The following is a 25253-nucleotide window of genomic DNA, read 5'->3' as shown; positions in this document are numbered from 1 at the left end:
CTTGGTGGGCCTGCTGGACCCCTCTGGGCAGGGTTGGAGAGGTGAACAGGTACGGAGGACAGGCCCTGCCCTTATGGGATTCCCACCCCAGGGGGATAAGAGAGACAGTGAGTGAAAGGGGGATGCTCTAAGGGTGACAATTAATCCTGTCATACCTGTAGAGGTGAGGCAGGCAAGGGGTTGGGGACACGTGGCATCTATTCAGGAAGATATGGGACCTGAGGTAGACCAGAGGGGCTCCTGGCCACGAAGAGTATGGCTGACTGAGGGGGGCAAGTGTGGAGGAAGCGGGGAGGCTAAGGTTAGAGTCCCTTTCTGTCCTGTCTGCTGGTGCATAGTGTCCCTGCAAGGCAGACGGGCATCTGGGGCAGAGCAGAGAGAGTGATGATTTATCTTCCACTCCCCCCACTGGAAGGCAGCCTCCCACATTCCCCAGCCTGGGGGTGGGGGGTGCTGTGTGGGGTGAGGAGCAGGAGTCCAAGAGAGGCAGAAGAGGTGACTCAGACTCAGAAATGGCGGCAGGGATGCTGAGATGGCCTGCAGCCCTGGGGCCTGGGGTGCCTGCCATGCCTGGTCCATGCAGGGGCCCAGTGAGGCAGCCAGGTTTCCCAAGCTGCATGTGGGGGGAGAAACCAGGCTTGGGAACCCTGTTTGCCTTGGCTTAGTTGATGTGGGATGAGCCCTGGCTGCCTTTCCATGGTCCCTGCTTGAGTCCTGACCATACCCTGGCCATTCACTGAGCCACTTGGAGCATTGCCCTTTCTGTCTCCATCCTCTCCTCAATCCCCCACTTGTCCTCCAGGTACTGCTCACCTACCCTTCTAGCACTGCCTGGTGGGATTCAGGCTATGCAGGCCCAGGGAAGGGTGATGGTGGTGGGGGCTATGGGATTTTGAGCCCCCCCCCACTCGCCTGGGGCCTATATCAGGAGTACGGGGCCATGTGAATGATGTGAGAATGTATGGGCATGCACCATAGCCAGCCCAGTGAGCCTTTCAGAGATGCCTAGGGAAGCGTCCTTGTAGTCATTACAGCCCCATCATAGTGGCACTGGAGGAGCACTCGGCAGCCCTCAGCTGAGTTCCTGTGAGTGACATCTGTGTGGTAAGAAGGGGAGGGGGGTGCATTTGACTCTAAGAATGTATGCTTTCTGTGTGTGTGAACCACAGAAATGTGTGTGAACATTTTCCCCCTTGTATGTGATTTCTCTGCCCTCCAGGCCCTGTGAGTAAGGTGAGGGGAGGTTCTGTGAGGTTGTACACAGAACCTCCTGACAGAGTACCTGTCAGCAAAAACATGACTTGAATGCTGGACTTTCAGTGTCAAACCTGTGTCATTTAGAAGAAGACAGACAACCTTAGTTGTCTTTGTTACCCCTCACTCTCAGGCCTTAATTTCCTTTCTTTCTTTCTTTCTTTCTTCTTTTCTTTCCTTCTTTCTTTCTTTCTTTTTTCTTTCTTTCTTTTTTTTTTTGGCCTCCAGGGTTATTGCTGGAGCTTGGTGCCTGCACTACAAATCTGCTGCTCCTGGAGGCCATTTTTTCCCATTTTTTTGTCCTTGTCTTTGCCCTTGTTGCTGTCTTTATTGCAATTGTTGTCATTGATGTTGTTGGATAGGACAAAGAGAAATGGAGTGAGGAGGGGAAGACAGAGAGGGGGAGAGAAAGATAGACACCTGTAGACTTGCTTCACTGTTTGTGAAGTGACCCCCCTGCAGGTGGGGTGCCTGGGGCTCGAACCAGGATTCTTACACCAGTCCTTGCGCTTGTGCTATATGCATTTAACCCACTGCACTACTGCCCGACCCCCTCAAGCCTTAATTTCTTTCTTTTCTTTTCTTTCTTCTAATTCTTCTCCTTCCTTTTTTGTTTCTCTTTTCTTTTCCCCCTTTTCCCCTTTTAATTAGAGCAATGCTCAGCTCCAGCTAATGGTGGTTATGGGAACAGAACCTGGGTCCCGGGAGCCTTGGACACAAAAGTCTTTTGCAGAACCATTATGATATCTCCTCCGCCCACCTCCCCTGGTTCTTTTTGAGAATACAGTTCAAGGGAGTTGTAACCATCACACTCTTGATCCCATCTTGTACCACCTGGGAGAGGAAAACACAAAAGGAAAGTCATGTTTGTAGAATCCCCACAGCTTGCATGAACTGTGGCCTATGTGTACCCAGTGCCTCAGGCCAGCAGGTTTAGCTGACTGTATTTCAGAGATCATTTGACACTAGATTTTACTGGAAGGGCTGGGGAGTGTGGCCCAGAAGACCAAAGCTGAGACCACTGGGCTCTGTGGCCCCCAGTCTGGGGCTCTCCTTCAGAGTTATTTGGGTTATAAAACTCACTGGGCCTTGGAAAACTTAAATACAATTCTGAGACCTTTTGAGGAGCATGGGGGTGAAAGAGTAGAGGGGGGCTAAGAAAGGGGCAGAGTGGGAGTGGTGGAAAGAGAGAGGCAGTTATAGAAGTGGGCTAAGGCAAGGAGCAAATGGGGGAACCAGCACCCAGGAATGCCATCTCCCCTGCCAGGGGGTATAGGGCTGTCTTTAATTTGCATAGAATTAATTAGCAAGCATGTATAATTAGGACAACCATCTCTGAACCACAGGATTAAGTGGCTGCGGAATATCAATCTGTTCTGGAGCCTTTCCATGCATTTGAAGGAAAAATTGACCTTAGGAAGCAGAGTAGATTCTCATTCAATTAGTTCCCACTCTGAGCACATGAACATTGAGATGTCAGAGAGTTCTTAATTCAGTGAATTAGGTATTACCTTTCCCCCTTTGGGGGTTACACACACACACACACACACACACACACACACACACACACACACACACACACACACACACACGTGCATGTACTCAGAGCTGTGAGTTGGGCTGGGAAGGTGCCTACACACTGTAACCTCAGTTGGGCTGATAGTTCATGCTGGCTCAGCTACCCCTGTGGGCCTATGCCTGGAATCCCAGTTATTCTTGAATGTTCCAAATAGTCTGATGCACCACAATTCTAAAGTCTCTAGGATGATCAGCTGTGGTCATTACAATTCTGAAGGTTGTCTGGCAGGCCAGGAGAGTGATTTATATAGCAGAAGGGAAGCTGGTGATAGAAGGAAATCTGGGGAGCCCACTCCATGCACTGCAGGCCTGAGGGCCAAGGGCAGGAGCAGCAGGAGAGCCTAGCTTCAGGGGCAGAGGCCAGCCAGGCAGGAAAGGCAGGAGGGTGGGCAGGAGGCTGGTGCACCGGAGAGAGGAGGAAAGGGAGTGAAGCTGGGCTTCTTAACACCAGATTTTACCACTGGCTGGTTGTGTGCTTGCTTGGGCAGGTCAGCATGCCACTTCTCAGAGGCTCAGTTTCCTCTTCTGCCACAGCAGGTGGTGGCTGCTCCCTGGCTGTCCCTGGGAGTCATATGTCTATGCAGGTCATGGCTGGGGGCAGGGAGAGGCCACCTGGGTGGGCCACTCGAAGGAATGCTCATTCCTAGTCTGTGCAGCCCTCTGGAAATTCCTGCCTTGTGGCTGTGGCAGCCCCAGTGGGGAGACAGTAAGGTACTGTCTCATGTGGATTCCGGGTTCATTGCACAGGTAGGAGTGGGTATCATGGTGTATTGAAAACTCTGTTGTGAGGCTAAAACCTAGGTTAGTTGGGGAAAGCTGGGGTATTGAGGCTAAGTCCAATTGCTTCTCTGGTCTCTGTTTATCATCAAGATGAAGAGAGATACTATGGCCCTCCATGCAAGTCAGATAGAAGGCCTAGTCTGGGATCTAGTATGCAGTCAGTACTTGGTAGATATTAGGTAACTACAAAAGTTCTGGGACTGAGTTGGCCAAGTAGCTCACTTAGATAGTGTGCTGCTTTGCCATGTGCCTGACCCAGATTAGAGCCCAGCCTCCACCACACTGAAGGAAGAAACTTCAGTGTTGTTCTCTTTCTCCTTCTCTTTTTCACTCTCTCTCTGTATCTGAGAAAGTCATCCCAGTGCAGTGAACCCTCCAAAATACTATTATGTTGTTTCAAGAATCACCTATGCATTTGAAGCGTAAGAGGTGATATGGTGCAAATGTCTCACTCGTCGCATCTGAGAATGACGTGTGTCAGGTGAAGAACAGCACAATTCTTGGTTTTGAAGGCTTTTTATTTTTTGATAGAAACAGAGAAAGGAGGAGAGAGGGAGAGGGAGAGAGATCTGTAGCCCCGCTTCACTGCTTGTGAAGCTTCTCCCCTGTACAGGCTTGAACCCTGGTCCTTGCACCTAGTAGCATATGTGCTCTATCAGGTGTGCCACCACGCAACACCAATCTTGGAAGATTTAAGTACTGTCCTGCATCCTCCTGGAATCTTTCTCTCTGCCAGTCTGGGAGTGGAAAGGGCCCTGGTCCCAGCCAGCAGGTACTCTCACTGGCTCCTGTTGCGGGTGGACTACCCTGGCTTTATAAGCGTGGCCGTGGGATATGGCTGTTAAGTAGGCAGAAAGACCTTTTATAGGCTGTGTCCTCAGAAGGTGGGATTCCTTTATAGCAGTCTTAGGCAGGCCCTATCTCTGGCATCCCACCTCAAAGACAGTTCTTTCTAGCAGATTAAACCAGGTATATAGGTTTTATAAAAAACACTCAGGAGTGGGAGTAGATAGCATAATGGTTAGGCAAAGAGACTCTCATGTCTGAGGCTCCAAAGTCCAAGGTTAAATCCCCCATACCATCATAAACCAGAGCTAAGCAGTGATCTGGTAAAAAACAAAAACAAACAACAACAACAAAAACAAAAAAACCAAAACCACTCAGATTAAAAAACACATAGGGAATTTTCTGATTGTAAATATAATGTTTTCATTGTAGGAATTTGGGTAGAAAAGAAAAACAAGAAAAAGCAGCTCTAGTTATTTGTGATGTTTAGTTTCTTTGGTTATTATTACTGTTATTATTACTATTAAATATTATTACTGTTAATATTATTGAATATTTCACAGGGCTGAAGCTTTGCAGCTTTGCACATACATGATTTCACTGCTATAGGCTGTTGATTGTTTTATTCATTAATTCACATACACAGAGAGAGAGAGAGAGAAAGAGAGAGAAAGAGAAGGCACCACAACACTGGAGGTTCCTCCAGTACCCTAGCACTTCCTATGTGGTGTTGGGGTTCAAACCTGGGTTACACATATGGTCACTTATCTACTTAGTGAGATATATCTCTGGTATTGATTTATTATCATAACCATTTTACATTTAAAACTGTAAAAATTCCAGGCTGGGGGAGTCGGGCTGTAGCGCAGCAGGTTAAGCGCAGGTGGCACAAAGCACAAGGACCGGCATAAGGATCCCGGTTCGAACCCCGGCTCCCCACCTGCGGGGGGTCGCTTCACAGGCGGTGAAGCAGGTCTGTAGGTGTCTATCTTTCTCTCCCCCTCTCTGTCTTCCCCTCCTCTCTCCATTTCTCTCTGTCCTATCCAACAACAACAACAACAATAATAACTACAACAATAAAACAACAAGGGCAACAAAAGGGAATAAATAAATAAAATAAATATTAAAAAAATTTTAAAAAAAAAGAAAGAAGAAAAATTCCAGGCTGGGTGGTGGCTCACTCGATAGAGTGCACACCTTGCCATGTTTGAGGACCAAGGTTCAGACCCCTGGTGCTAGCCAAGCTTCAAGTATCACTCCTTCTTTCTGTCTCTGTCTCCCTATCTCTTATCCTCTATTAAAAGGAGAGAGAGAGAGAGAAAGGAAACTTAAAAAAAAGTCACTGGAAGCAGTGGTACATTTAAAAAATAATAACAATAAATAAAAACAATTGGAAACATGCTACATATGCACCTTTAGGATTTTTTTTTTCCATTCGACAGTATATCATGAACCTTTCCTCATGCCTTCAAATAGTCTCCAGAAATGACTTTTAGTAGCTACACAGTGTTCCATCACTGCCTGTTCTGGAAGCTACTTAACAGCTCTAATATTTTTGGCATTTTGGAATGACTGGCTTTTGCAATGACTTTCCCCTGTAAGTAGCTAATTCCTGAACATTCCTGGGTGCTAGGGCTCATGAAAAGAGCCGAGCTGTTGGGGAGACAGAGAGTCAACCACTTAACTCCAAGACACCCTCCCAGCCCTGAGTCCCTTCTAGTTCCTGATGGGAGTGGATGGAGACAGGGCAGAGGGGGTCAGATGTCCCTGCCCTGTGGTGGGTGGCATCTAACTAGCCAGCCCTGCGTGGCTACTGTCACCTAAAGAACCCTATCAATTTCAAGCTCCACTGGTATTCCAGCAGAAGGAAAAGACCATAATTCAGCATTCTAACAAATAATAAACGTGCCTTGTACAGCTAGACTCTGTCGCCGGCTTCTTTTCCTGCTATTAAATGACCTTGGTGGTCTGTTTCTCACTGACATGTGATGGAGAATGTGGGGACATCTGGGGCTAAACGAGCCCCCTGAATGTCAGTGCAGGCCTCCTGCTGGAGGGGGAGGTCACACCGGCCCAGACCTTATAGCAAGTGGGAGTCTCTGCTTATGTAAAGTCTCTGCTTATGCTTTTGAGACCCAGAACAAAAGGAAGTGGCTCAAAGGAGAGGTGATAGCTGGCCCTGTTTCCACCTTCCTCTCCAAGTGATGGAAGGAGGCCTGGGTTCTGATGTTCAGAGTCTTTCTGCCAAAAAGAAAGAGACAAATTAGAGGTTAAAATATGCATCTAATCCCTGGTCCTCCTATGGGATTGGGGTGGGTGTGGGAGGCCTATGATGCTCCCTAGCCGCCTCAATCCCTTGGGAGACACAGTTATTCCAGGCTCTCAGAAGAGGGGGGTGTTTCTTAGCTTGTGGTGATTGGGAGACCCCCAAATTAAGGAACTGTATGTAAGCTGGGGGCTTTCATACCCCTTAGCTTCTAGGACCTTTTGGATGTGGAGTAGATGCTCATGGAGCTTGGTAATGTGTGCACTCTACTGAGTGCACCACCACTCCCCCCCCCCCATCATGTGGCTTACTTCAGTGGACACCTCTTAGGGTCCTATTTGTTTGTCCCCTCTTTGGAGAGTGGGTCTGAGGATTATGGGCATTGCTCTGGGCTGGTCACCAGAGATCTGGCTTTTGACCTCTGGGACAAGGTACTCAGCCCTCTGAGCCCCTGCCTGTCAGAGCTATAATGCTAGGTGGTGTACTTGACTGAGCATACAAACTACCATATGCAAGGACCCAGGTTTAAGTCCATGGTGCCCAGCTGCAAAGGGAAAAGTTGACAAATAGAAAAGCTGTGTGGCAGGTGCCTCTATGTCTCTCTCCCTCTCTGTCTCTGCCCCCATCTTTCTCTGTCTATCAAATAAGAAAGGACAAAGATTTTAAAAAACGCCCATAGGGAGCCATGGATCCATCATGCAGGCACTGAGTGACAAAAAAAAGTTTGGTTAGAGACCTAGGTCTGGTGTGAGAACACACCAGGATCTCTACAGGAACTCAGCTTTTCCCAGTCTTAGGTTCAAGGAGTGCCTACTGTCCTCATCTGTTCCTTTGCCCAGGACTGTGTTCCTAGCCTCCCTTGGGCCCTGGGAGGCCTGCTGTACCTCTTGGCTTCTAAGTGCTCAGGAGAACATGGCATCTCCAGCCTAGGTGCCTGTATTTGTGGCTGATGTGAAGTGCCTGGTTATAGGGGCCCAGCTATTTATACCAGTGAAGGCTCAGGCTAGGTACTGCCCGTCTGCTACCCCTTTGCTCTTCATAGCCATTTTAAGAGGCAGCTGCTTGCATTGCCTCCAGCTGATATGCAAGCCAGCACATCAGAGAGCAGCCTAAGTTTACACAGTTCCTCAGTGGTTGTGCCCACCACAACGTGTCTTTAAGCTGCCTGTGGAGGCTGGTAGCCTAGGGTCCTCCCCATCCTTGGCCTCTCCCATCTCCTTCCTGGGATCCCTCTTCTGTTCCTAGGCTCCTTTTTCCTGAAGTTCCTCTTTGCCTCTCCCTGCCCATGGCCTAGAAAAACCACATTGTTAGAGGAGGCCTTGATCAGAAAACCTTCTACTTGCCTGGTTGTTTTGATTAGAGCACAGCTCAACTCTGGTTTAAGCTGGTACCAGGGATTGAACCTGGGACCGTGGAGCCTCAGGAATGAAAGTTTGGTGCCATAAGCCACAGTTCTATCTCCCTGACCTTATCTCGGGTTTATTCAGAAAAAAAAAGCCCATCCTTTTAATAGATTCTGTGCTGGTGACTCAGGAGCACAGGGGCCAGAATTTTAAACAAGCCATCAGCAAGCTGATTCTCACCTTGTGTCAGGAGCAGGCAACTTCATGTCAGAGCTGGACTCCTGCAAGGAATGCAAATATGACTTAACCCTGGAAAGCAGAGCTCAGGGGCGGCTGCTGAACTGAGCTGGGCCAGACGCTAGCGTAAGATGCGAGTGTGTGTGTGTGTGTGTGTGTCTGTGTGTGTTTTCACCTTTTCTCAGTAGGGAATTGTGACAGACCCTGCCCCAACATTGCCCTGTTCCAGGGTCTCAGCATCGAAGGAGCTGCTCTGGGATGGGCCCCCTAATTCTCTTTCTCCCCTTCTCTCACAGGACTCCATGTTTTCGTTGGCCTTGAAATGCCTTATCAGCCTGTCTACCATCATCCTCCTGGGTTTGATCATCGCCTACCACACTCGGGAAGTCCAGGTAGGTTTCTTGCCCCCTTCATGGAGTGGCTGCCTCCTTAGCTCAACCCCACCCCCCAAGCAACAACTGTGGTGATTTTACAAGGTGGCCCAAAGGGTGTGGCTCTTTTCCTCCAGTTTAAATCCCGGGTGTGTGAGGAAAGTTTTGCCCTATGGCTTTGGGACAATGGTGACACTGTTCTCATTCAAGGATCCCAGAGGCCTACATGGTTTTTTGGGGGAGTGTCCTGCTCAGGATCCCCGTTTAGTCCTATGTCCTCTCTGAGCCCCTTGGCAGTTGTCTTGCCTTTCCTGTCTCTTGCTGTCTCCTTTTTGAGCCTCAGCTACTGAGTCTCCCTGTTGTAGGGAGGTGGCAGAGGACAGAGCTGCTAAGTCCTCCCAGCTCCCCAATAGCAACAAGAGTCTATATTCTTGAGTTGTTTGCCCTCTGCTCACTAGACCCTGCCAGGCTGGTCAAAACTACTTTCTAGATAGAACAGAAGTCTGCTGTGTGTAATGGGGTCTGCCCCTTTGCTGTCCAGGGGTAATTTGGCACCCAGAGAAACATTGGGGTACCTTCCAGTTTGTCCTGCCTGGTGGGAGAAGCAGGAGGTACCTCCTAGAACCATGCGTGGATTCAAGACCAGGGTGGCCAGGGGTTGTCCCCACTGCCCAGCTCTCCAGGCTGAGCTGCTCAGCTAGGGACACAGGGAGTTCAGAAACCTCCAGATGTTTTTCCTCAACTGTTTTTGAGCTTGAAGCTGGCCCTGGGTCTCTGGCTGGAGGACTGTGGACAGCTCCACATCTGGGTAGCAGGCAGGAGGTGGACAAGGACCAAAAGGCAAAGTGGGGACAGCTGGCGTGATGTCCCAGCCATGAGTCTGTCTCATGGTGTGTCTATGGCCAGTGCTCTGACCTTTCTGGGCTGGGACATGTCACTCCTCCTCCTGGAGTGTGGGGGTTTTATTACACTTTTTTTAAAAGAAGATTTATTTATTTGTTAACAAATTATCACTCTGGCATATGCAGTGTCAAGGTTTGAACCTGGGACTGCACACATGCCAATCCTGTTCCCTGCCACTGTGCCACTTCCAGGGGCCACTGCCTCCACTGTTGTGACCTGCAGTGTGGGAACATACTCTGAGAATGCACAGCATGAGGCTGCAAATGTGTGGGGTGTGGGGCTCTCTTCCACTGGGAATGAGAACTTGGGCTCTCATCAGTGTCAGTCTGGGAGGGGGGACACTGTAGCCTCTGGGGGGTAACAGGTGTTTATGCAAAGATGCCACCAGTGGACAAAACTGGAGTGAGGGGTATTCTAACAGAGACCAGTTCTGAGAAGGAACCAGTTATGCAGGTGTGTGTGTTGGGGGTGGGGGCAAGGGCCAGCCAGGGCAGGAGTCTAAGGCCAGGTATTTAATTCTTTCTTTTTGTAATATTCAGGGCTTCCCCTCTCTGAGATGACTTTTTCAGATAAAGACAGACAGAAGGAAAGAGACCACAGCACCAATGCTTCCTCTGATACAGGGAGGACTGGGCTTGAACTTGAGTCATATACATGACAAAGCAGCATTTTGTAGCTGTACCCACCCTAACCAGTGCAGAAGGTACCCATCAGTGGGATACAAGAAAAAAGCATGATAAAATGCCCATACTGTAGAAGGAGAAGTGACATGTCCCAGCCCTATTCAACAAAGTTATCTTGCTGCTTTAAAGGTCAGGCTTAATCTATTCCAAACCAGCCTTGGGGCCAGGCCTCTGAGTCCCCATGCCCTTATCTGTAGGGAGTCTTTGTAGCTGTGCTCATTCTAACTCGTGTAGAAGGTATCCATCAATAGGACACAAGAGAAACAATTAGGGAGCTAAGTGGTAGTACACTCAGTTGGGGCAACATGTCACCATGCACAAGGATCTGGGCTCAAGCCCTCGCTCTCCATCTGCAGGGGGTGGGGGGTGGGGTTCATGGGCAGTGAAACAGGTCTGCTGTTGTCTATCTCCCTCTCTCCCTATATGTCTCCCTCTCTCCTCTCAATTTCAAAAAAATGGCTGCCAAGAGCAGTGGATTCATGGTGCTGGCACTGAGCCCCAGCAATAACCTTGGTGGAAATAAGAGAAACAAACAACAATAACAACAACAACAAAACAATTAGAAAGCAGGATTAAAAACTCAGCTCTGACCAGGCTTTGAGAGAGGGGGAGAAGAGGAGCTCATCCCTATCCCATGCAAGGTACCTTCATTATTATTTGTAATTAATTTTAGATAGAGGCAGAGAAAGTAAAAGAAACCATAGCGCTGAAGCTTCTTTCAGTGAGGTAGGGGCCAGGCTAAAACCTGGTTAGCTCACATGGCAAAACGACACACAACTCAGGTGAGCTAGTCCTCTGGTTCTGTACACTGGCTTCTACCCACTGTAGGCACAGGGTCGAGAGAGCTAGGTATGCTTCCCTCTCTTTTCACCAGGGTCCTTGTTCCCAGCCAGATGTGACTTGAGCTCTGACCAGGTGTTGGAACAGGTAGCTGACAGTCTTGTACCTGGCAGGCACCCTCTGTCCTGTCCCCATCCCACAGCCACCTCTGCTGTGGGCCAGTTACAGGCCACAGAGAGGCAACTTCAGCCTCTGGCCTGGCAAGTATGGGGAAAAAAAGTGTAAGCAGTGATACTGACATGACCTCAGGCCAGTGTTGGCCCATGGTCCCTTGGCTGAGGGGTGTCCTATCTCTTTCCTGCTGAGCTCTGCCGAGGGCAGCCAGCAGAACAGAGAACAGCATGGACTCTATGGAGACTCTGGTTGTCTTTTCCTGTGACCTCTGTATTGGTGTGTCCAGCTGGGCCTTGTTCCAGCCAGCCGGTGCACCAGATGGTGATGGTCACACTGTTGCTTCCTGCCAGGTGGTGGGCCCTCCTGGCTCCGGCTGGCCACCTCATCTCAGGACAGCGCTGACCTTCCTCTGCACTCTGGGGCCCACTCGGGATTGGGTTCTGTGGCCTTGGGCTTCCATTTCCTTGTCTGTTCATTGGGAACCTGAAGACCCTCTCCCCCTAATTCTGCAGCTTTGGGAATTATTCTGGTCATACAACTGACTAGGGGACCTGCTTCCTGAGGATGAGGGGCAGGAGAGATGCTGCCCCAAGCTTACACAGAGGGAACATATGAGAAGTGGCTTTGGGGGCTGGGTGGTGGTACACTTGAGGACACATGTTACAGTGTACAAGGACCCCGGTTCAAGTCCCCAGTCCCCACCTGTACGGGGGAAGCTTCATAAATGGTGAAGCAGTGCTGCAGGTCTCTCTCCCTTTCTTCTCCCACCTTCCTTTCAATTTCTTTGTCTTTATCAAATATATATATGAGAAGCAGATTTGGGAGGCTGTCAGGGAGCGCCAGCTCTTCTGGGGTGATAGCAGGGGCTGGTGTTAAAGGATGTGGTTCTCCCAACCTGCCCCCACTTGTCTAATCCATATCAGCTGCTGGTTACTTAGTGACATTATAAAAAATATTTATTTTATTTATTTTTTGAGTGAGAGAGAATCAGAATATCACTCTGGCATATGCAGTGCTGGGGACTGAACTCAGGACCTCATGCTTATAAGTCCAGCATTTTAGCCACTGTGCCACCTCCCAGGCCACAATTTCACAGGGAGTCATCCTCATCTCCCACCAGCTCTACCCCAGATGCTTTCATCCAAGGCCTCATCCCTGAGCCAGCACTCCATACAAAAGCTGTCATCTCCCCTGCTCACTGGTGGGGGACTGCTTGCTTTTTGTGATTGTCACCAGTGTCACTGCTCTAGGCTGACTTTTTCAGACAGAAAGAAATAGAAGAGGAGAGGAAGAGACCCCACAGCACTGAAGCTTCCCCCGGCTCTGCAGCACTCCCTGGTGGTGTGCTGGGGGCTCAGACCGCTGTCTCCTGCATGGCAAAATAGGCATTCCCCTAGGTGAGCTAGTTCCCTTGACCATAGCAGAATCTGAAAACAGTTTAGCTTTGGGAGAGGCTGTTCTTAGCCCTGGATTCACCACAACCCAGCATAATAGCAACTGTATTTTGGAAGGTGTGTGAACTGCCCTTCCCATGTCCATAGGGTTGGGGGCAGAGTCTTGTTATCACTAGGGCAGAGGCCCTGTGTTTGCAAAGAAAGCAAAAACATTCTGTAAAACTGGCCTGGAGCCAATGAGAGGACAGAAGGACTGCATTTGTCCTTCAGGGTCATAGGGGCTGCTGACCTAGCAGGCATTTCATAAGGGGGGGGGTCTCTGTCTGCTTGACTGGTGGATCTGAATTGCTTTCAATCCAAATTAGGCTCAGAAGAGCACTGGTAGCAAGGCACCCTCCCCTTCCTTTAAATTTTTAATAATTTATTTTGGACAGAGACAGAAAAATCAGAGATAGAGGGAAGGGGGAAATAGGGAGAGAGAGAGAGAGAGTGAGAGAGAGATGCACCTGCAACACTGCTTCACCGCTCATGAAACTTCCCCCCTTGCAGGTGGAGGCCAGGGGGCTTATGCACTGTAATATGTATGCTTAACCATGTGCAACACTACCCAGTTCCCTCCCCCCCTTTTTTTTTCTGGCACCAGAATTATGGCTGGATCTCAGTGCCTTCATAGTTCCAATACTCACAGTGGGCATTTTTCTTTTTCTGTTTTGATAGAGGGCAAGAGACAGGAGAGAGGACCACTTGTGAATCTTCCCCCCTTGCAGATAGGGACTAGGGGCTTGAACTCACTTGGGGCAGGGCTGGAGAGGAAGAATGAACCAGGAGTAAGCAGCCAGCCTCCAGCCTACCATGTGGACACCAGGGCTCCCTGTCAGACAATCCTGGGCCAAGCGGCTGGCGCCTTCACAGTCACGTCACTGGTGGTGTCACCTCTCCAAGTCTCAAGCTTGGTATTTTTTGGAGCATTCTCACATCTCTTCTTAGACCTCTTGCTGCCTAGCTTCACCTCCATGACTTTGAGGTTGTGGCCTAGAAAGTTCCTCTGGAAGCCTCTCTGCCAATGCCCTTCCTGAACAAGGTGCCCCTTCATGTCTCTTACAGCCTTGGGAACATCTGCCTGCTCTGCACCCCCCCCCCCAACCTCCAGGCTATGGTCCCTGGTGGTGGGGACTTAGTATCCAGAGTAAGTGTTTAGAATGAGGTCAGGCCTGGGAGCAGCGTGGGGTGGATTTACCCCCCCTCACCCATAGATAAGATGGCATCTCTGGGGGTGAGAGGGTGCTGAGAGGCTGGTGCACCACCTCCAATGGCCTCCTGGCTCCAGACCTCTCTCCCTGGCCATACTTGGCTGCTCATGAATTGCCATGGTTATGCCAGCCCTGGCCACTCCTGTATGACATTTTGATTCTATTTGCTAAATATTTGAATGCCTGGCTTTAACCCTTTCTACCTCCAGGCTGTCCCTGCTGTCCCTTCACCCTGGTTGTGCCCCTTCTGAGCCTACTATGACCCTCTGTCATTTGGAAATGTCCTTGAGCCTGGATTCTCTGCAGGGTGTATCCTGTGCCTTTTCACAGGTATTGGGCCTGCCATGGGAAGGATGGTCCCCACCACAGTGAGAGTCCAGGTTGCTGAGGTGTCCTTACCCTTGAGCCAGTGCAGGGGCCCAAGCGGGGGGAGCATGTGAGCTCTGAAGGGCTGAGTGCTCCCAGTCTTGTTGCCTTGGAAACCATACACTGGTAGGCAGGGAGGCTGGTGCATACTTTCATACTTTCCCAGGAGCTCCAGCTTGCCTTGGGGCTACAAGAGATCCTGAGAATGGAGGGCTTCTGGGAGAATCAGTCAGGAACTTGGCCCAATGGGGGTTTCTACTCAGCAGGCCTCTCGTGCTGCTTGTAGCTTAGGCATGGCTCAAGGACTCCTCACTCAACCTCAGTTTTATCATCTGATAAATGGGCAGACTGAACCAGTGATGTCTGGGGTCTCCAGTGTGGCCAGAATTCCATGTGGGAAGACTGTGCAGGGATAAGGATTAGTAGAGGGGAGGGAGTCAGCTGTGAGTGATTTGGGTATCTGTGATCTACCAAGTGTGAGTTTAGGAGGGCCTTGCAAGGGACTAAGCATTTCTCTCTCTCTCTCTCTCTCTCTCTCCCTCCCCCCTCCCTCTTTCTTTCTTTTAGATAGAGACAGAAAAGGCAGAGAGGCAGAGAGTGAAAGAATACCACAGCACTGAAGCTGAGCTTGAACCTGGGTTGCTTCCATGTCAAAGCATACTGCCCAAGTGAGTTATTTTGATGGCCCTCTTTTTTTTTTTTTTGCCTCCAGGGTTATTGCTGGGGCTGAAGCTGGGGCTGGGGCTTGGTGCTGGCACTATGAATCCACTGCTCCTGGAAGACATTTTTCCATTTTATTGGACAGAACAGAGATAAATTGAAATGAAAAGGGAGACAGAGAGGGAGAGAGAAAGATAGACATCTGAAGATCTACTTAACCACTTGTGAAGTGTCCCCCTGCAGGTGGGGAGCCAGGGGCTCAAAGCTGGATTCTGTGCGGGTCCTTGCTCTTAGTACTACGTTGGCTTAACCAGGTGTGCCACTGCCTGACCCCCCTTTTTTAAATTAAAGATTTATTTTATTTTATGCATATAAGAGAGGAAATTCCATGCAAGATAAAGGGAGGGAGAGCAAGAGAGAAGTCAAAGCACCCCTCTAGCACACGTGGCATTGGAAATGCCATCAGGAGCCTCAGGCCTGCTAGTCTGGTGCTCTACCATCTAAGTCATCTCCCTAGCTGCATCTCAAAGCCATGCTGTCCCTTTTCATGGTCCTGCCTTTCTGCCCAGGAATGGAGCTGGCTGTCCCTCCATACAACCTTGAGCTTGAAATAGTAAATAGTCATGAAGATCGTTCTTGGTCTCAGCATCTTAAAGTGTAAAGGTGACTCCTCTCTTTTTTAACTTTTTATTTTATTTTTCTTATATTTGATAGGACAGAGAGAATTTGAGATGAGGGATAGATAGAGGGGACGAGAGAAAGAGAGACACAGCACTGCTTCACTGTTTGTGAAGCTACTCCCCTGCAGGCGGAGACTAGGGGCTTGAACCCTGTTCCTCATGCATCATAATGTGTACTAAACCAATCACTGCCCAGCTTCTTCTTGCATCTCTTATAGGAACTGGTCAGATAGTTTCAAGCTATGAGGATCATGAAAATGAGCAACCTAGTTCCTTTCCTTTGTGCTCATTCCTGACCCCCTTTCCTGGAGATAAACTCCTTCCTTTCAGGGTCGCTGGGGAACAAGTCTTCATCGCAAGAGAATGTTCTATTTTCAGAGATTGTCAGTGGATACTGTCCCTGACTAGCAGAGAGCTCATTCATTCTAGCTTGCATCCTTGGAATGACAGTTTTGAACAAAGGTCTTTCTGCCAAGAACATTTCTGCCCCATCTGGGCAGGGCATCAGATGCAGCCTATTCTTTGAAAGACCCCAGCCTGGCAGTGGGTGTGTGTATGTTCTGGGAAAGCTTCATGGGTTCTGGCCACATTCCTGGGTCACTTACAGCTCAGCAGGGTCTTGTAGCCTCTTGGTCATCCTGTGACCATCTTGATGTGCCAATAGCAAGTGTTGGATGGGGCACAAGCCCTGGGAATCGAACTGAAGCTAACTGCCTGAGGGTTTAGAAAAGTTCAAGACTCTGTGGACTGCTGGGTATGTGGAGGCTTCCTTGACTTCTGCTGCTGAAAATTTATCTTTTTATTTTTATTTTTTTCATTGCCACCACATTTACTGCTAGGCCTTTTACAAGCATGACAAATCCACAGCTCTCAGTGACCCTTCTTTTTTTGACAAGTATTTTATTTTGTTGATTAATTTTTTTTTGCATAGAGACAGAGAGAAACAGAGAAAAGGGGGAGATAGATAGATAGATAGATAGATAGATAGATAGATAGAGAGACTGAAAAAGAGAAACACCTGCAGACCTGTTTTACTACTTGTGAAGTTTCTTCCCTGCAGGTGGGGACCATTGACTTGAACTTTTGTAACATGTGCATCCTATGGGGTGCACCACGTCCTGGCCCCTGCTGCCAAGAAATTCTGTCTGTTCTAGTCTCCCAGATCAACGGGAATCTGGTAAAATTACATTGTCCAGGGGGCTGGGTGGTAGCAAAGAGGGTTAAGTGCATATGGTGCAAAGCACAAGGACCAGCATAAGGATCCTGGTTTGAGCCCCCAACTCCCCACCTGCAGGAGGTTTGCTTCACAAGCAGTGAAGCAACTCTGCAGGTATTTATCTTTTTCTCCCCTTCTGTTTTCCCTTCCTCTCTTGATTTCTTTTTATCCTATCCAACAACAACAGTAATAACAACAATGACAGACAAAAAGGCAACAAAAGGGGAAAATAGCCTCCAGGAGAAGTAGATTCAAAGTGCAGACACCAAGGCCCAGCAGTAACCTTGGAGGCAAAAAAAAAAAAAAAAAAAAAAACAGACATTGTCCCATTTTTTAAGAGAAAATATGGCAAAATCAATGATGTTCAAAGGTTCCAAAATCTATTCATCAGACAAGATAGGGCCTGCATTTGGTTTAGTGTGTATGTGTGTGTGTGTGTGTGTGTGTGTGTAAATGTGGGCCCACACATGCATGCTTTCACTGCTCCAGGCTGCTTTTCCTCAGCCTGAGAAACAGAGAGAGATACAGAGTAAGGAAGATATATCACAGCACCCAAGCCTCTGCTGGTACCATACCTGGTATCATACCTGGTGAGCTATTTCCCGGGCCCTTGGCTTGTCTTTGAATGAAGAATTTGTTGTGACTTGAAGGAGTGGAGTTCCCTCTCCTATGGATGGTTTGCCAGCAGTACAAACTGTGGGTGGTAAAAGGACACTGTGTTGTGCCCATCAGACCTTGAGCTATGGGGACTTTACCATTTTCAGCAATCTGGAACTCATGGCCAGAGAGACACAGGGCTGGTTCCTGCCATTCTCATCCCTCTAAGGTTTTCAGTGCACTGTGTATGCTGTATAAACAGCATATGTCTCCAGGCTTGAACTTGTGTCTTTGCCTGAGGGACCTTTGGTCACTGGTGTGAGTCCCTGAGGCCTCTGATCTTTTCTCTCCATCTTCTCATCCCCCCATGAGCACCTCACTTCGCCCTGATTTACGGTAATTGATTTATGAGTAATTGAGACTCTGTGAGTGGAAGGCTAGTCTCAGAGGCTAGTCTGTTGTCAGATGGCATCAAAGGCCAAGGTGGGGGGTATCCAGGCTCACTGTTGAGGCTCCCTGCTTGCAGGAGAGCCCTATCCTATGCCCAATATGACAAAGCTCAGGGCTCAATAACAATCTGGAAGCTGACTCTAGGAGGGGCCCCACCTTTGGCTGTGTCTTCCAGGGGATCTATAGTACACTGCTTAGAATGCCCTTCCTTATCCAAGAGTCACCACTTTCCTCCTCTTGGGCTCCAGGCCTGCTCCTGGGTTGAGATCCTACATTCTCCATTGGAGAGAAGCTCACCCCCATGATGCCCCACCATCCTCTGATCCCCCCAGACCCAATTACTCTTCCCTGGGCCCTGGCCACCTATACCTGCCTCATTTCTGCATCCTCCCAGGTCTCTTCCCAGGCTGCAACTAGCTGTCCGTCTTTGATTCTGAGCTGTCATTGGCCTAGGTGGGCCTGGCCTCAGCAGCTTCCTCACTGCCCAACCACTTCTGAGACCGTTCTTGCTATATTCTCTTCTCTTTTCCAGATAGAGGGAGAGAGACAGAGGGGAAAAGAGAGACAGAAAGAAGAGAGACAGCACAATACTGTTTTACCAGTCATGAAACTCCTCTTCTCATGGTCCTCTCATGTGGTGGCCTGAGGCTCAAACCCAAGTCCTCACTTGTGGTAGGTAATATGTGCGTTCTAGTGAGCCATCTCCTAGCACCCCAAAACTTTTGTCTTCTTCACAGAGCTGCCAAACCCCAGGCCATCTGCCCGCTGCTCCCCACCTTCCACCCTTAAAAGACTGGCTTTTGTGGGGGGAAGAGCTGCACCCCTCATTTGCCTCTGCCCCCTTTCCCTAGGGCTGCTATAGTCTGTCAGGTGTCAGCTGCATGTACTGAAGACCTATCCAGCCTTCTTTCCCCCCATGTTGTTAGCCCAAGGACGATTGCTCCATCCACACATATCTGAGAGTCATGTGGAGCCGGAAGTGGACCAGGCCATGCTTTTTCTCACTAGCTTCAAGGCAGGTGGGGGACAAGGGGTTCAAATTTGCTGGGGGTGCTCATTATATGACCTCCACATGGCTGAGGTTCTCTTTTCCTTCCCTGTTCAGTGTCCCTGTCACCTTGCTACCCAGGGTCTGTGAAATGAAAGGGCAGATAAGGTGTGGCTACCTGGCAGGACTGGCTTGCCTTGGTGTCACCCCAATAGGCTGGTTTGACCTCAAGGGCTCCCTGGGATACCAGGAAGCAGTCCTCTGAGTGCCCTGCAGGAGGCAGCACCCTGACTCCAACCCTCTGTAGCAGTGCCTGTGAGCCCTGCCCTCAGCTACCCCATGGGGTAACCATTGAGGAAACTAGGAGCTCTCCAAGCTCCCTCCCAGCTCTATCTGGCACTCTTGATAAAATGTTCCAGAAACCTTACTCTCTTGTGAGCAAAGAGAATTCCCTAGTACCTTGTGTGTGGGGGAGTGGAGGGGGCCATGGGCATGGCTGCATTTGCCTTCCTGCTGCTGTTTGAAATAGCAGCCATGCTTCCCACCCCAAGACCTGGACAAAGAGTGATTAGCTCAATGGACATGGAGCTATAGAAGGTGCTCTGTGCCAGACACCAGGGGAGCAGCCAGGTCCCTGCCCTGACCTCATGGGCAGATAAGCTTCAGGGTCCCAGCATTGGTTGCCAAGTGCTAAACTGCAGACAGACAGACTGAGGGTGTGACCCACATATCCAGGCCCTCTGGGTAGGAGCAGGCACTACACTTGGGACAGGCCCTGAGTGCCAGTCAGGCCACGCTGGCAAATGCAGCTAGGTGCAGAGCTTCAGGGAAGGAGCCACCTGAGTCATTGTGCAGAGCTGGGGCAGTAATAACCCTGGTGGTAATGAGATAAAAGGGGGGAAGGTGTCAGGCAGAGGGAGACAACTACTGGATGATCTTATATATGTAGAATCTTAAAAAATCCAAAAACTAGGGAGTCAGGCTATAGCACAGTGGGTTAAGTGCACGTGGCACAAAGCGCAAGGACCAGCATAAGGATCCTGGTTAGAGCCCCCGGTTCCCCCACCTACAGGGGAGTTGCTTCACAGGTGGTGAAGCAGGTCTGCAGGTGTCTTTTTCTGCCCCTCTCTGTCTTCCCTTCCTCTCTCCATTTCTCTCTGTCCTATCAAACAATGACAACATCAGTAACAACAATGATAACTACAACAATAAAACAACAAGGGCAACAAAAAAGAATAAATAAATAAAAGGAACCTCTTTTTAAAAAATATCCCAAAACTAAACCAGGTGAAAGATAAGATACTGGACATATATGTGATTATAAGAGCTGGAGGCTATGGGGAGCAGCTGGACCTCGTCCTAGCTAGTGGGCATGTCCATTTGGTGCAGCCACTGTGGAGAGAAATATGGTGGATCCACAGAAAATTAAAAATAGAACCCGCCAATGATGCAGCAGCCCCACTTCTGGGAAACTATCCAAAGGAAACGAAAACACTAACTTGAAAAGAAAGCTGCACTCTGATGCTCATAAAAGCATTGTTTACAACAGCTGAGACACAAAACCAACCTTCCCTCCCTCCCTCATGTCCACCAGTGGATGAACAGACAAAGACATGAGGGATACTATATATATCGTGGAGTATTAGTCAGTCATGAAAAAAATGAGGAACTCCTACTATTTGCAACAACAGGGATAGATCTGAAAGGCATTGTGCTAAATAAAATAAGCTATACAGAGGGGGCTGGGTGGTGGCATATCTGGTAAAGTATGTACATTACCATGCACAGAGACCTGGGTTCAAATCCTTGTTCCCCACCTGTAGGAGGAAGCTTCATTGAACGCTGGAGCAGTAATGCAGACATTTCTCATTTTCTTTCCATTTCTGTCTACCCCTTTCCCTTTCAATCTCTGTCTCCATCAAAAGGAAAGAAAGAAAGAAAGAAAGAAAGAAAGAAAGAAAGAAAGGAAGGAAGAAAGAAGGAAAGGTTGCTAGGAGCCATGGATTCAGTGTATAGGCACAGGGTCCCAGTAATAACCTTGGTGGCAATAAGATAAAAGGGGGGAAGGTGTCAGGCAGAGGGAGACAACTACTGGATGATCTTATATATGTGGAATCTTTAAAAAAAAAAATCCAAACACTAAACCAGGTGAAAGATATTAGACATATATGTGATTAGAAGAAGAGCTGGGAGGTGGAAGGAGGGTGGGGTGCTTGGAGAAAGAGGATCATATGGCACAAACTTCCAGTTAAAAGACAAATGAGTGAGGTCAGGGAAATAGGACAGCAATCTCGCATAGGACGTGCATGTGAGAGGTCCCAGTTTGACTCCCAGCAACCACCAGTAGCCAGAGCTGCTCATGCAAAACTAAATGGATGTATAAGTATGTTCTAGGATTGTACTTTACCATGTAGAGAGTGACAGTAATAGAGACCAAAGGATAAGGCAGGAGCAGGGGAGGCCTTGACACTTGCTCTGTGTATTAATTAATGAATTAATTAATTTAGGGGATGAATCTTATACTTAAGAGTCTAGTGCTTGATCCACTGTGCTGCCCCCCACCCCCCCCCCGGGGCCACTTGCTCTGTGCTTAAAGAACAGATTGAACCTATCTCCATCCTTGGGGGACCTCTAAGACTCGAAGTTACTGCCACCTGTTATGCTTTCATTCAAGAGTGACATGAATTGGGGGGATGGGGGTGGCACACCTGGCTGAGCATATACTCTATAATGCACAAGGACTGGGCTTCAAGCCCCTGGCCCCTACCTGCAGGGGGAAAGATTTGCATGTGGTGAAGCAGGGCTGCAGGTGTCTCTCTGTCTCTCTCCCTACTAACCCCTTCCCTCTCAATTTCTGGCTGTCTGTATCCAATAAAGATTTAAAAAAAAAGTGATGGGAATGGGGACAGTCCCCTCCCTGCCCTGGATCTGAGCTTCTGTGATCTCTGATGGAATAGAATCCTGTCAGGTTTTTGGATGCTCAGGATACACCTCTGATGAGACTTTCCAAGCCAGGGAGGATTTTGACAATCATTCTCAAGCCCAGAGGCCTGGGAGCCCTTGCTACACCCCAAGGTGGGAACTGACATCAGTGCCTGTGGCTGTACCAGTGCGATTTGCCTCTGGGAGGACGCGACCCGCACTTGGGGGGGTGTGCGGTCATCTGGGTAGGGCGTGGTCTCCCACTGGTGCTAAGATGGAGAGGGCGTGGTCTACGGCAGTGAAAGGTCTGACACTGGGGCGCAGTCTTCTACTGGAGAGAGCTTGGACTAAAGTTAGGAGGACTTGGCCAGGAAGCCTCCCTGGAGCTTGCAGGACTTTTGTAGGCTTCCTCCATTTGCAGCGGGCTAAGGTACAAGAGTGAGGGGAGTGGGGAAGAAGTGCTTCTTGTGGCCTGGAAAGCAGTAGACTGTGGCAAGCAAGAGCCCATAGCAGAAGAGCTGGCAAGCACTGGCCTTGATTCTACTGGTCCTCCTGTCAGTTTCTTCCCAGCATCATGGAAACCCGCACCACCCATCTTCATCTTCTACTTGCTCCCCTCAGTCTGCGAAGTCTACTGTGTAGCTCAGGGCTGGATTTTACAGCCTGTCTCTGGGGGGAGCAGGGGGTGGGGGTGGGGGAGGAGGACAATGAGGGACAGGATAGCTTGTGGCCGAGAACATTCTGATCCGGTGTCCTTTCAGGATAAATTTAGTTCTCTGGGCTTGGTGCAGCCTTCTAATTTGGGGGGAGTCCTTGGGTGCCGGCAGTGGGGCGTGGACCTGTCTGCCGTCACCTGCCTGGTAGCTTCAAAAGCCACAGGAAACCCGAGGTTTGTGATGGTGACGCACCTCTGAACTGGCCCAGGATATGCTCCTCTGGCACCGCCTACTCTCCAAGTCCTCTTTTAAGCTGTCTGTTGTTCTAGAAGTTTATCTACTTTCATGCCTGACACCATTTCAGGATGGGGATAAAGAAGATGAATCTCTTCCTACAGAGTCCTCCTGCTTCTAGGATTAAATAATGGCTGAAGCTGGAAAAAGAACTCACCTGGACAGTGCACCTGCTTTAAGGTGCACACAATCGGAACTGAGTCCAGCCCCCACTGCACTGTGGGAAGCTTCAGTGCTGTGGCCTCTTTCCTTCCTTCTTGTCTCTCTAACTGAAAAAAAAAAAAGTCAACCTGGAGCAGTGAAGCCCTAGTGGCAACAAAATAACAATACCAATGACTGAAATATCAGTCTAACCTTTATGAAAAGTGGATGGGTAGACAGTACAGAATAGAATATTCTAGATTCAGAGGCAAGGTTAAGACTCAGCTTTATGGCTCCTGGGGGGCCTTGGGTGAATCCCTAACCTTCTTTGGGTCTTGCCTCTCTGTGTAATGGAGTTACAGGGGTCACACACCTACCAGATATCACTAGGTCCTCGAGAGCCTGGCACAATCATGGAGCTTGGTGAGTGCCAAACCTGGGTGCTCCTTGCCAAGAAGGGCTCTCCTGCCAAGCCAGGCCCTGTCCCCATGGCTCAGTGGCCCAGCTCTTGCCAACTATTGAGGTGCTGACCTCCAGCCACTCCAGATGAAAATGGGGGGCCTTTCACATGGCATTTCTTCCTTAGCTAGTAATCAGGTGTGCCTCCTGTAGGTGGGGGGAGCTGTCCTCTCTGCCCAGTCCTTCGCCTCTCCACAGGCCTGGGGCCTTGTTTCCTCTTATTTCTCTAGAGCAGAGTCAGGAAGCAAAGAGGTTGGCTGGGCTGTGTTGTGGGCACCATCCAGGAAAAAGTAGCCTGGTCCCCTTCCCCACCCCACCCATTACAGACCATGATAATTGCTAATGCTCAGGGCTGGGACCACTAGGAGCCAGAGCCTGGGGGCTGGGCAGAGATGGGGCACAGACCAGCAGGTGGCAGCTCCCCCGTAGGATAGTGACAGTAAAAATGATAATAGCAACTAATTACAAAGTGCCAAGCGCAGCACGGCTTGTTTTCACAATTAATTCATTCAATTTGCACACTACCCCCAATTTATCCCCACTCACCCTATGCTAGTTTTCTGTAGCCACAGTGAATCTCACAAACCTCAGGGCATAAGAAAACTCAGGCCTGTTATTTGACAAGTCTGGAGGCCAAGGGTCCATAGTAGGTCAGCTCTCCAAGGTCAAGGTCACACCTGCCTACACTCCTTTCTGCAGATACAGGGAAGGAGGTGATAGAGACACCTGCAGCACTGTTTTACTGCTCATGAAGCTTTCCCCTGCAGGTAGGGACTGGTGGATTGAACCTGGGTCCCTGTATACTGTAATGTGTGCACTCAACCAGATGTGCCACCACCTGCCCCCACTTATTTATTTCATATGATAGAGGGAAGAAGGGATAGAAACCAGAACACTACTCTACTACACACACTGACAGGGATGGATCAGGACCCTTAGGCCAGCATGTGTGCACATCCTGCACTCTACCAAGTGAGCTGTCTCCCAGCCTCTCCCTTGTAGCCTCCCTTTTACCCTGGCTGTGTCTCTCCAGTCTCTTCAATGACTCTGTCTCTTGGCACCTCAGTGTCTGCATCTATGAAATGAGACTAATAGGAGGTGGCATGAAAACAAATAGGGTCATCCATGAGAAAGGGCCTAGCTAGCACAGTGAGGTGGTGAATGGTGAATGGCGTGGCCACTGCTGCACTGCCGGTTCCTCAGCCCAGCCCCAAGGGAGTCACATAAACCCAGGATGTCCCCATGGAAGAGTGAGCTGTGTCCCTGATCTCAAATGCCCATGGTCTCAGGAAAGAGGGTGTTGAGAAGGGGGTGAGACCAAGGTGGACAAAGAGCTGCAAGACAGAGTTTAGAGTTTGCAATCAGAGGCCTTGCAGATAGCTCACCTGGTAGAATGCAGTTGTTACTGAGCTGGAGAGCCTGACTTTGAGGTCCTTGGTACAATGGAGCACCCACAGGGGGGAAGCTCCTTGTGCAGCTGAATGGTGCTGCAGTGTCTCTCCTTCTTTCTTTGTGTCTCTCTCCCTGTCTGTCTCTCTTTCACCTTTTATCTAAAGGGGGGAAAAAAGGTCACCAGGTGTGGTGGAATCATGCAGGCACTGAACCTCATCAATAATGCTGGTGGGAAAGAAATTAAGTTTGAACTGAATTACTGTGGGATTATACTTCCGTGTGACATGGGCACTGGGTGGGAGCTGGCATGTGAAATCTAAGCACTGATAAAATCACAGGGTTGTTATTTTGGGGGGGGTGGGAGGGAGGTGTGGGAACTAGATAGTCTTTGCTTATTAGATATATTTTACACAGTTATGATGTTAATGGAACTTTTTTCAATTTATTGGGGAAATTAGTAATTTACAATTGGTTTGTTATCACATATATATAGTTTCTTCTTTTTGTAAGTGAAGATCTTTATTTTGTTTATTTATTTTGATTTTTATTAGAGAGAGACCAGAGCACTGAGTTATTGAACCTGGAACCTCAAAGCTTCAGGCATGAAAGCTGTTTATATAACTATTGTGCTCT

The 25253-nt window shown here is 49.1% G+C and overlaps 1 protein-coding gene across 2 annotated transcripts in view; it reads left to right on the top strand.

Annotated features, from left to right (window-relative positions):
• The window catches only part of KCNN3 (potassium calcium-activated channel subfamily N member 3), a 175725-nt gene that overhangs the window by 46764 nt on the left and 103708 nt on the right, over window positions 1–25253 (top strand). For both annotated transcript variants that reach the window (XM_060201539.1, XM_007525346.3), the window contains exon 2: window positions 8541–8636. In XM_060201539.1, coding sequence (XP_060057522.1) covers window positions 8541–8636 — 96 coding nt within the window. The remainder of the gene's footprint in view (window positions 1–8540; window positions 8637–25253) is intronic.

The sequence above is a fragment of the Erinaceus europaeus genome, chromosome 11 (assembly GCF_950295315.1).
Source record: "Erinaceus europaeus chromosome 11, mEriEur2.1, whole genome shotgun sequence".
Taxonomy (NCBI): domain Eukaryota; kingdom Metazoa; phylum Chordata; class Mammalia; order Eulipotyphla; family Erinaceidae; genus Erinaceus; species Erinaceus europaeus.
Note: the sequence above shows the minus strand (reverse complement) of the source record. Positions and strands in the feature narration are given on the sequence as shown.